Source organism: Beauveria bassiana (assembly GCF_000280675.1).
Source record: "Beauveria bassiana ARSEF 2860 unplaced genomic scaffold BBA_S00008, whole genome shotgun sequence".
NCBI classification, from domain to species: domain Eukaryota; kingdom Fungi; phylum Ascomycota; class Sordariomycetes; order Hypocreales; family Cordycipitaceae; genus Beauveria; species Beauveria bassiana.
The window spans coordinates 1,000,508-1,012,153 of record NW_007930843.1 but is presented as its reverse complement, the minus strand read 5'-3'; the positions used below and the strand labels follow the sequence as shown (position 1 = coordinate 1,012,153).

The 11,646-nt window shown below is 52.9% G+C and overlaps 4 protein-coding genes across 4 annotated transcripts in view; 1 reads left to right on the top strand and 3 right to left on the bottom strand.

The window, feature by feature from the left end:
- Nucleotides 1–2,850, bottom strand: part of BBA_03945 (glucosidase II beta subunit-like protein) — a gene marked incomplete at both ends in the record, with an annotated part of 4,300 nt that extends 1,450 nt beyond the window's left edge. The window contains 5 exons of the mRNA XM_008599042.1: nucleotides 282–793; nucleotides 890–1,015; nucleotides 1,068–1,710; nucleotides 1,762–2,694; nucleotides 2,757–2,850. Of these exons, the coding sequence (XP_008597264.1) occupies nucleotides 282–793; nucleotides 890–1,015; nucleotides 1,068–1,710; nucleotides 1,762–2,694; nucleotides 2,757–2,850 (2,308 nt within the window). The remainder of the gene's footprint in view (nucleotides 1–281; nucleotides 794–889; nucleotides 1,016–1,067; nucleotides 1,711–1,761; nucleotides 2,695–2,756) is intronic.
- A 434-nt stretch (nucleotides 2,851–3,284) lies between these two features.
- On the top strand, nucleotides 3,285–4,472 carry BBA_03944 (uncharacterized protein; the record flags this gene model as incomplete). The annotated part of the gene is made up of 1 exon (XM_008599041.1): nucleotides 3,285–4,472. The coding sequence occupies one exon, from the start codon at nucleotides 3,285–3,287 to the stop codon at nucleotides 4,470–4,472; it is 1,188 nt and encodes a 395-aa protein (XP_008597263.1).
- Nucleotides 4,473–4,731: 259 nt separating this feature from the next.
- BBA_03943 (C2H2 zinc finger protein) lies at nucleotides 4,732–7,243 on the bottom strand (the record flags this gene model as incomplete). The annotated part of the gene is made up of 2 exons (XM_008599040.1): nucleotides 4,732–6,831; nucleotides 6,896–7,243. 2 exons carry the CDS (start codon nucleotides 7,241–7,243, stop codon nucleotides 4,732–4,734), a joined length of 2,448 nt encoding a protein of 815 aa, XP_008597262.1.
- Nucleotides 7,244–8,925: 1,682 nt separating this feature from the next.
- On the bottom strand, nucleotides 8,926–11,118 carry BBA_03942 (ubiquitin fusion degradation protein; the record flags this gene model as incomplete). Its single annotated transcript, XM_008599039.1, has 1 exon — nucleotides 8,926–11,118. The coding sequence occupies one exon, from the start codon at nucleotides 11,116–11,118 to the stop codon at nucleotides 8,926–8,928; it is 2,193 nt and encodes a 730-aa protein (XP_008597261.1).
- Nucleotides 11,119–11,646: the final 528 nt, after the last annotated feature.

The window sequence follows — 11,646 nt, the reverse complement described above, 5'->3', positions numbered from 1 at the left end:
GCGATGGTCAGCCGAAAAAAACGGAAAAAAACGTAATGAGGCGCTGAGAGTTTCTTACCAGAGACCAGTAGCGAGGCCTGCCACAAAGCCCACGTGGTTCATTGTGACATATTTGCCTCTTTCTTTGGCCGGAGACATTTCACTACCCCCCAGCTAAGTCAGTTTACAAAAAAAAAAAAAAAAAAAAAAAAACGCCCCCAGTCTCAAGAACCTAAGAACCTATTTGTAAAAAAAAAAAAAAGAAAAAACTACTAACCTCTGATAAAGCGGCACAGTCGTACTCACAACGCCGACTCCCAGGCCACAGATCCCTCTTCCCACAACCATGATGCACAGCGCATAGCGGCCCGCTGCGGCGGCCATGACGAGCGCGCCCAGACACAGCACCAGCGTGCCTACCTGCGCCGCGTAGCGACGACCGAGGAGATCCGCCAGCGGGTGCGCGAGGAACACGTACGAGATGAGCGTGCCCACATAGTAGAAGCCCGTGACGAGACCCTTTTGCGCCGGTTCGGGATCGTGAAGCGCGCCGCGCCAGCCGGGATGCACCAGCACCGACGAGAGGATGCCAATGTTGTAGCCCCAGATGGATGACCCGAGCGCTAGCTGGAGGCAGATCATGAAGAGCCGGCGGGTGCCCGCAGGCTGCTTCGGGAGGTTCATTTCTTTTTTTTTTCCCGACGTACTGCAGCTTTGGCCAGTGATGTGACGAGGACTCACTTGGACATTGTCAGCATGAATCTGTCCTAGACTTGTAATGGACATGTCTCCGTCTCCAGCGCCGAACGTCTTGCTGTCGTGCTAGCGTCACGTGTAGTGGATGCAGGAAGCTGGAGCTCTCCATTGTCCCGCATCATCAACAGTGATTGCGGCACAGTTACATGCGTACAGAATTGTGTACATTAAAGTCTCCTTTCGAGTGTTGATTTGGTGGGAGCTATGGCCACGCCCTTCGCTGACGTTACCAACCGAGACAGTGCTAACCGAGACAGCGGTCGCGTTATAATAAAGCTTTCTATATTTTGGCCAGGTTGCCTCCCAGACTCGGTTCTTTTTTACATAATTACAATTCATCCTTGATATGCGCTTCGCTTGCCAATTGCTCATCGCACGCAGCCGGTGTGCCCACCTCCATTTTGTAGACGCACTTCTCAGCCTCAGTGACGCGCCAGAGCTCTTCCTTGTCAGAGCAGCCCAGCCAAACGTCAGTCCTGCGGTTCGGTCCGTTCCAGCAGGCCTGACCGTCTTCATAACGCATGACCATTCTCGTGCCTTTGCCTAAACTCTTGCCGTCAAGGCGCTCCTCATCGTCGGCAACCTCGTGATCGATGCGCTTAAAGTTGCCCATATTGGTGTTACCGTGGCCCTTCTTGGACTTTTGGCTCGTCTTGTCCAGCCAGCACAGCTCGTATGTGTACTCGCCAGCGTCGATTTCAATGCATTGGCCCTTCAAGGAGCGGAAGATCTGGGAAGGGCCATAGTCCTTGGAGAGCTCAGATTTCTCATTCTCTAGCTCCTGCTCCTTTCTTTGCAAATCACGCTCAGCGGTTTCTTTGGCCTCACGCGCCTCTCTGGTAGCCTGCGACTCCGAGGCCGTATTTCCCTTCTCGGCCAACAGGCCGTTGTCAACGAGCCAGTCGCGGATGGCAGCCTTTTGATTCTGAATGAATTCGCGGAGTGAAACTGGGAGATACGCATCCAAGGAGTAAACTAGAATCAATCAGCATAAAAGAATACGCAAAAACAGGCCGCGTTGCTTACGAATGTCAGTATCATCGTCAGACGATTCAAACTCGACCCAATTGATGCCACTGTGTTCGCCATCCTCGGCCAGAACACTCGAGACATCATCTCCTTCAGCGGAGGGCTGCTCGGCTTCACGAGCCGCAAAGTCCTCAAAGAATTTGACGGCGGCCTTGACGCCTTCGTCGTTGAAATTAGGGTTATACTCCTCCTTGAGTTTGCGGAGAACGGTATCCAACTCGTTGACCTTGATACGCAGCTTGTCACGCTCATCAGCGACCTTGGTAAGCGTCTCTCGCAGCTCATTGACGCGGCTCTTGGCTTGGCCGAGCAGGACGCCAAGCTTTCCGCCGCTGCCAGACTTAACGACACGGTTGCGATCCTTCTTCTGGAGCTCCTTGTATTTCGCATCCAGGACATTTTTTTGGGCAGTAATTTTGCGAATCTCATCTTCGAGCTCGGTTATGTGGGTTTCGGTCTGCTTGCGGAGGGCTTCCGAGTCGGATATCATTTTGGATCGCTGTGTTTGGGCGTCGTTCATCTTCTTTTCCTTAATCTCGGCAAGACGGCGGTACTCCTTGCCAATCTCGGCGCAGCGGTTGTCGCACTTGGTTCCTCCGACAGAGGCGTACTCCTCGGAGCCGTCGCAGCACAGATCGTAGTCACAAATGCCGTCATTGACGTAAACAAAGGGCACATATGCGCCAATGTGTCCCTTATTCTCGCACCAGAAACCGGGAAGTGAATGATTGGCTTTGGTGGTGCCCGAGCTACTGCCAGGCAGCGGCTGCTGAGGAGATAGAGGGTCGATGTGAGCGCATGCAGCAGTGCCAGGTTCGTCGGAGCCGTCCGGACAATCGCAGGTGTTATCGTTGACTCGGCTCAGGCTGATCTCGATGTTGGGATTAGCAATGCAGCGAAAGCTGTCCTTTGCTTGATAATGCGAGACAACTATCAATGGCATGTCAGTACAATCAGAGACAATGCATCTTGTTTGCAGCTGGTTGACGTACACTCTGGGCTGACGCCGCGAGGGATGCTGCCAGCAGCGGCGGCAGACAGGAAACCCAGTGTCGTCAAGACAGCGAAATTCCGTGATTTCTGCATTGTGTACGTCACGTCGTCTCCGGTGTGCGAATGAATGGGGCGACAGCCAGAGTCGTGGCGGGAGTAGTTGTCTCGATTCACCTCTAGGCCGTCGGACGGTGAATGGACAAGTGTCAAGGGCTCAGCAGTGAAGTCTGAAGCACGTTTGGCGTGGAGCTGGGGTCAGGCACAGCCGTCACTGTACAGTAGGTACCCACAAAATACTGCGTGCTGGGTAAATAGGAACGTGGCACTGTATGGCGGTAAATATTCGGAGCCTCGCCGATCTGTGAGCGACACCAACGCAGCACCCGCTAACGCAACGCCCCTCTACCCCGCCAAAATTTTACAGGCCGCTGCACCGGAGCATCAACTTCGAGCCAAAAACATTGTGCGACACGGACGATTGAGCAATTCAGCAAATTCAATTACCCGCCTGGCTTGAACCAACCAACATGGTATCTTCATGCGATGCAGGCGCCCTCCAACGTCTCGAAACAGCCGTGATATCCGCCCAAGATCTCTGCCATCAACTTGCAACCTCCCTCGACGACATCTACAAGAACCCCTCTGCCGCCGCACTCGACCAAAACACAAACAACACCGACATCAAACGTCCCCTCGACCTCGCCCGCGACGCCACCACTCTCGTGCGCGCGCACTCCACCAAACTCTCCCTCCTCCTCATCAACGAACCCTTTACCCCTTCTGCCATTGCCGACGTGCTGAAGCAGCTCATCTCGGGCCCCGTGCTGCTCGGCCTCGCCTCGGCGGCGCAGGCCTGCGACCCCGCGCAGTATACCGCCTTCTTTCGAAAAGAGCTGGCCTGGCGCGCGAGGCGCATACTCGTGACCCTGTCCGAGCTTCTGGGCAAGATTCCCACCAAGGACGGTGTCGTCTTGTCGGGAGCGAAAAAGGGTGGCTTCGCCGCCGACAACAAGGGCAGCCTGCCCGCAACAGGCATATTATGGTCTGCCTGTGACGAGATGCTAGTGCTGATCAGTGGTGGGATCAAGAATTACTTTATAACAAAAGTAGATCAATGGAAAGAGACACTAGAAGATATTATGGAGGAGCTCAAGGAATGGGGCGACGAACAGCCCGACGACAACGACGAAGAGGGCGACGACGACGATGACGACGATGATGACAATGATGGCAACGACGATATAAACCAAGAAACCGATACAACCATACTAAACAGCTCAGTGTCTACCCAAGACATGCTCGACCATTTAATGAGCTCCGGCCCACCTATACCGCGCGATGACCCAAGAGGCATCCGGCCGCGGCTTGATTCGACCCTCCGCCGCGTCCGCCTAGTCGTTCTCCTATATCAAGCCATCAGCAAGCGGCGTCTCAAACAGCTGCCGCCCTTGCCCCCGCCTACCGATAGTACTTATACAAACATGCCCCGGCGGCTGGATGAGGCTGTTCGCGTGCTGAGCGCCCTGCCCGAGTCCTTTGGTGACTTGGTCTCCGTCTTTTACGACATGGAGCCCGCTGTCATTGACCGAGCAGCCGACGACTGCTTCTTTGAGGCTTTTGCCGCGGGAGAGCTGCTCAGCGACCCCTGGTATGGCGGCCAAGACGAATTCTCTGAGTGGACTGAAAAGTTCAAGACAGAAATCAAAAGAAGCTAGCACTAGCAAGCAAACAGTATTCTCTTCATGCAAAACATGCGTAAGACACCATGCACGGGTAGTGATTCATGTTACATCAAGTAAATCAACGCTAATCTACAAGCCTTCGTGTGCTAATGCGCTGTATTTCCTGATTTCCCTCTCCGCTTCCGCATGGCAGAGCTATACTCGCTTCACTATCAAAGCACGTGCCGTGTCCTCCCACTGTTTCCTAGTTCCACCGGCTTGTTTCTGCTGCGCTTTAAACAGTTTCTCCTGCTTATTTCGCTTCTGTGGCCAGTGTATCCTCAATCAAAACGGCCGATTGAGCTTGTTTGCGATCTTTGACATGATCCTGACCTTGGTTGGTTGTCGAATTTCCTTCCGTAGAAGAACTGCGCTCAAACTCCAGTCTCTCTGTTGATTCTTCTTCTGATACCTTGGGGGCTATTTTACCGCCAACGCTTGGCGCAAGCTCGTCCTCTTCTTTCACTTGAGACAGTGGGCGTGCTGCGGTCTCTTGCGCAGCATCGCCAGATTCGTTTTGTGCTGCGCATTCGTTCTGTTCTGAAATAGCGGTCCCTTCGTCAATGTTCACTCCCACAAGCTCGGCCAGGCTCCTAAAGTTGAACAAGGGTTCAAAGGCTTCTTCGCCATCGCTTCCCTCTCCCCGAGTCTGCCGGATGCCATCCACGTTGAGGAATCCGGTTCCGGAGAAACTACCCGGCGCGGAATCCACAAGCGAGGATCCTATCGAAGAAGCGTTGCTCATTTGCCGCAGGTGCGAGCCCCCGCTTCGAATGGGGATTGCCAACGATGAGCCTCCCTCTGCCGAGAAATCCGGTGCACCTCGTTCAATCGACTTGCCTTTTCCGCTAGGATCTCCGGCGTGTCCATCACGAGGTTTTTGCTGTGGCACGTCTGCCTGTTCGTCTCCTTTCGATGCCTGCGAGGCACCTTGAACTGTAGCCTCCATCCTCATAAAGCTCGCACCGCTATTGCCTCGTTTCCTTCCTAGGCCAAGTGAAAGACTGCTGCCACTAGCTCCACTAACACTTCCCCCGTACGGGTCTTTTGACGCCTGCTTTGCTGCCTTCTTTTCTTCCTGTTCTCTTTTCTTTGCATCCTTCCGCAGAGCTTTAGCCTCCTTCTTCTTACGATCCTCTTCTGCCGCAAGCGAAAGTCGGACAGCTTCCATGAACATCATATCTTCCAGTTCGTCTATTCTCATGCGTCTACCCCCGTCTGGGCTGATGTTTTGCAACGAGCTGGGTGGCTCAGAAGCCTCTGTCGCCTCTGTAGCCGCAAAGTCATTTCCAGGCGTGCCGGAGTTTGACCCTGAGCCAGTATTGCGACGCCCAAAGCGTCCAGTGCGTAGTATTGACCGTTGGTCAGAGCCACCAACCAGAAATGCAGCCGTGTGGAGAGCAGTAGCGGCTGCTGCTCGGCGGGCCTGATGGGCACGGGCGGCGGCAAGTTTCGTGGACCAATCTGGCCGAATCCGATCTGTGGTGATAACGTTTGGCGCATTGGCGGATAAGCTATGGCCTCTTCTGCGGCCAGACTGTTGTGGTGAATTTGGATTCGCAGTAGAATGCAGTGAGCTTTGAGAAGACATGGGAGACATTGTAGAAGATGACATCAGGTGCATAGGTGATGTCGAATATACCAAGCCACGGCGAAACGGTGGCGGCTCGTAAGTCACGCCGAAATCTGGCTGTTGGCAGTAGGGGCATGCGGACGGCTCCGATATAAGCATCTCGGGTAGATCTTCGGGGGCCAAACCTTGGTTAGGGTCTCGCGCCTGCCCATCAGGATGATGCTCCGGAAGGTGAGGATCGGCACGCTTGATTTGCACGAAGCATTCGCTGCAAATCGCTTGATCGCAGCAACGGGTGCTGTTCAGGTACGGGGGGTATGATAGAAAGCATATTGGGCAATCGGTTGCGTCTTTGTAGAGATAAACCTCAAGTAGTTGGCCGTTGACAAAAGGATCATGGGTTAACATGATCTCTGTGGGCGGCAACTCTGCGGATGAGGCATTCCTCGAATGTCCGGTCAAGGCCATGGCTAGAGCCTTCGCCCTCGGTTTGATGGTGCCCCTAGTGGGAGTCCCGGGTGAAGCTAATCCCGATGCCGTGCCAGAACCGCTATGGTCTGAAGCAGCCGACATACTGCGTTCACCCAACGGGACAGTCAAGTTCTGTAAGTTGAACTGATTCGTACTGCGATTGTGTGGCTGTGCTAGCAACTCTGGTGGTGGTGGTTCATTTGCTGCTGGTATAGGTAGACCTCTGGCGGCGGCAACGAGTTGATGCTCCGCCCAGCTTTCCGACCAATCGTTAAGGCCGCGCCAGAAGGGCGCGAGTCTTCGCTCGATCTGACTCTTTGTGTTAGCTTTCCCACGCAACAGACATGGTATCAGGAAATAAGGCGGGGCGTACTTGGAGTTGCCGCACCACCGGTTTATTGAAATCTTCGGTTCCGACGTATGTGCCCAGAGTCACTAGATAGCCCCCATCGACATGCTCCTCTCGCAAGCTTCGTTCTCGTTCCTTGGCGCGGGCCACGCGTTCCCGCTCAAGCCGTCTAGCCTCTCGTTCCTGCTTGGTCTCTCTGTGCTCGAAAGGTACGTTCTGACGACGATCGCGCTGACTTGATGTGCCGAGCCCGAGAAATGATGCATCAACTCGGCCCGCACGGTGGCGAGAGCGGCCATCGCTTGAGCGGTAGTCCTCATTGTAGTCGCTGGCCCCGGGAGGACGGCTCTCCCTGGTATTACTGTTACCCATGATGCTCTGAATATCAGTGTTTACCTGAAGTATCAGCCGTTGTAATTCGAGATGGTCGTAAGCTTTGGTGCGTTGGTGGGAAGATTGGCGGATTGCCAACTGCTGCCACAAGAGGGCTGAGCTCGTCCAGGGTGTTATTGACAGACTAAGAAGTCAAAGGATCGCACTATAGGTTCAGAAACCTCTTCTGGTATTATATTGTCGTGATATTTGACTCTGCATGTGAATGAGTAATTGCGTCGTGAGGTTTGATGCCGAGGATGGACCTGTCACACCTACCGAGACGTCGGCGCCAACGAAATGTAGGTCACGCTTCGCTGAGACGGCACAAGGGCATGTCGAAGTATAGTATGATGGATTTCCAATGTAGCGATACCTCATATAAGCATAGAGATAATGTGAAGGGCGCGCGTAGAGATGCGACCAAGTAACGACGCGAGCCGATTTGGGTAGGGTAGCCAGTGGCGGACGGGGAGACAAATAACAAGATGGGGGCAGTGAGTAGCAGATGAAAGCTGCGTGGCAGGCTTAGAGGTATCTGTGATTTCTCGCTTTTTGCTCGAAGAAAGGCAGGGACGAAGGGAAAACTTGTCGATGGTGAGGCAAAGCTCCAGATGCCGACGATGTTGACGAGTCGAAGCCGGTGGGCTGCCATTTACAGGCAACTTACGTCAACGGGGATGTGGAGCACAGAGCGCTCTCCAGCAGTTAGGTAGCACTTGGCACCTACCTACCCCAGCGGGTGACAAAAGAACAATGGTTGCTCGGTTTCTGGCTCTTCAGCACAATGTACACTATTCACAGGACGAGACACAACGTCAGAGAAATTCATGACTGTTACTTTGGGGAATTTTTGAATTTTGGGTCATTTTAAAAAAGTAAATCAAGCAAGAGCAGGACGGCGGTGATGCTTTTCCAGGTAATTCTGAGCAGCCATGGGTCTGAGAGTTTACCCCACCACGCCCGCCCACCAACTCAGGTGGGCCAAGGTAGCTTGCGTATTCAGCTAGAGGTACCGAGGTACCTGCCCAGTTGCCAGCCACGCTGTGGAACAATTGATCTTGAAGAACTGATTACCGCTTTCCACCAAGTAACTCCAAACAGTGTTATTTGGGGAGCTGCTGGTGGTTCTTCTGGAATAGCTTGAGCACACTGTATCTAGGCACCAGGGTAGGTATTGACATTGCTAGAGAACTCGGCGCCTCGGCAGTGAAGTGCAAGCTATCGATAAGCGCTGGCTTGGGCACTACTCTAAGTCACCACGAGAGTATATTTTCTGTCGAGACAGACGACCTATCTTTAGGAGAAGATTTTGTGATTATTCCCATCGCATCTATCGTTTTAGGGTATATTCGTCGCGTCTTGCCAATATCACTCCAAGTCGCGCGCGTCGCCAGATCCTTGCAGTGTTGCTACATGCCGCTTGCCCGCCTCCGTACCCTACAACCTTCATTTGAACAACGAACCGTACTCGACGGTCAAAACGCACTTGACGGTCGAAAATGCGCCTCGAAGCATCTCTACAGCACCTCTTCAAAATCAGGACAGGCCTGCCTTCTGTAAAATCATTGTCTTATATCTTCAATCAAAAGGCATTCTATTGCTCGCTCAATACCATCTAACTCCGGAACGCCGAGGCATTCATTGTCAATTCATCGCCATTCATAACCAGGTCCCTCCCTTTATACTCGGCGAGGTGCCCAAGCCTGCAACCAATCTCGCATATTGTTTGCGTTTGAGTTTTCAGCCTCTGCCGCGGCGATGCACCATTCAATGTCCCAAACACCCTCCGAGGCAATCTGACCAGCCAACTTTCGGCCAGTCTGGCTCAGCTCGTCGACACAAAAGTGCATGGGACTGTCCAGATTCTGCCATGTTTCTACCAATGGCTTAACCAACGGCAAGGCAGACTGCACCGAGGATCCTTTTGCCTCCAGTCCAAGGGTAGAGCGACCAGTCTTGCACCATTCGTTACTGCACCGGCTCCTGCGGCACCCACTCATCAACTGCGTGAGATAGCGTCTTTCGATGCGTCTGCGAAGGGCTTTTCCGTCTGGATCGTGCATGCTGACGTAGAGTGGTCCGAAGCAAAGGGAGCACAGCCCGATATCAGCACCTTGCTGTCCGTCAGCTCCGGGGCTGTGCCGCACTTGCCCACGACTCCCGACTCCAAACCGTGTTCGCCCACAATTCTCGTTGCGACAGACTGGCGGCTTCTCTTTGCCTACTTTATCCAGCTCATGGTGCTTTAGGTGTGTTTGCATATCCTTTAATTTGATAATTTTGTCGCAGAGATGACACTCAGTCGTTCGCGCACCATCTGCCAGCTCATGCGCCGTCAATCCGGACAGCTTCACCTCGGGAGATGGGTTGAAGGGATCACCTTCTTGTGGAACTTCTAGGTGACAGAATTGACAGAGAATCAGTTTCCCAGGGCAGACCGTACTCCTGTGTTTTGCAAGATCAGGCAGCGAGTTCGTTTCAAACGCGCACGAGGAGCAGAGCCAGCTACTGTGAAAGATCTCGTCGTGCTTTTGCTTGCTGTATGGCGTGTTGCCATAGGCCTCGTCCTGCTTGCAGTGCCAGTGTGCGGCGAATTCGGCGGAATCTTTCTTGAAAACTAACTTGCATTTGGGGCAGACGATGTTGTTGCGCCGGCAGAAGTTCTCATGCAAGACAAGACTTTGCTTCGGAACCAACTGCTGACAGTTTGAACACAGCGCTTCATTGTCTTGCTGCTCTTTAAGATTTCCAGCTTGATCTATAGCGCTGGTCTTGTCGCTTTCCACTAACACTTGAGCACGAAGTGTATACTGAATCGCATCGGGTGCTTTTGTTGCAGTGAAGTCTGAGTAGGCGTGGACCGAAATTTGTATGCTCTCTGCCTTCTTCATCTCCACGTCCGTCGGCGAGATGATGATCGTTTTCGTCATGCTTGGTTTGAAGGAGCCCAAGGTGCTGAATACATGCTCCGTCTTTCGAGGCAGAGAACGCTGAAGGTTTGATTTCGGTGTAACAAAGAGCTCCAAAGCCTCAGGGTCCGACATATTGGACAATGCCAGTTGGACAGACTGGTTTCGATCCCAAGAAGGAAGGCTATAATCGATGTAGCTGCCGACGGCTATTTTGCCGAGTACAGGCTTCCAAATATCGATGGGTCCGCCTTTGGAGCTGCCGTCTTGATTTTCGTGGCGGTTGGTGTTGATGAACTGGCGCAGCGTCTCGCGCGCTTGTTCCTCATCCAGTGCTTCAATGTCAACCTCGAGATCTGTATCCACCACGCAAACCCCCTGGCCTTCCGGCGATAGCTTGTCAACAAGCAGTTGGAAGACCTCTCCTCGAACGCCATGTACCAGTATCTTCGCATTCTTGGTAAGCGACGTAAAGTCCCTTTGAAGCTGTCTTTCAAGCAGAGGCCGCCAGTCGTCGGGGTTGTATCCAGCCTCCAGGGGTCGCAGTCGCGCATAGGTCCCTTTTGGCAATGTCTCGGTGTGTACTTCAAGTCTAATTTCTGAAACCGTCGAGCTTGAGGTCGTGGTAGTCGCCTTTTCATCTGTAGCCAGACCCAGAGCGCTGAGTAGATATGGACTCAGTATAACGGTACCCTCCGGGGCCGAAAACTCGCGAATTCCAGCGTATACTGACTTGTTGCAGGTCGGATTTACAAGGCGAAAAGTCAAGGGATTCGGGAGGTGTGATGATGCAGTCGTATACTTGTCTTGCATGACAGCTTGAGACGCCGACGCACTGAGCAGCTGCTCAAGTGCAGACTGCGGCAATATTATCTTATCGCCATTCAAGCTACTACCATTGCTAGCTTCCAGCGGAAGTAGGGCATAACTGCCGCGCCATGTTAGAGCTGGTGGCTCATCCATCCTAGCACATGCAGCCCTTTATCAATATCGTTGTGTTTTGTCTTTTGCTTTTTTGTCTGTGGGATATGTTGAGCGAGCCTTTGCAGTTCGTGTCACGAAGGCGATGATGAACAAGACATCCTCACCAGAATAGTCTGCCAACAAAAGATTAATGAGGTCTGATTACGAAGTTTCCATCGCCAGGCAGCATCTGCTCTGTCAGCAGATTCTTGTAGCTTCGACCCTTTGCCACAAGCAATCCTGAAAGGTCTCCCCACTGGAATCACGTGCCGTGCTCCTGGGCGTGGAGAACGTCGCACTAACCCAGCCATCATTGGACTTTGTCATCTTGGACCAATGGAAGTCCAAACTATGCTCAAGTTCATCGACTTTCGATCTAGTATGAGAACAGTCTTCTGTGTTGCATACTCTTCAAATGATCATGTATCTCTTGCCCCAAATCAAATCAGTGTATCATTATGAAGCCAGGCTCGGCAGGAGTCAGGACCTGTCTCTACCAGCCACTTATTGCTCTAGAAAAGGCGGGTG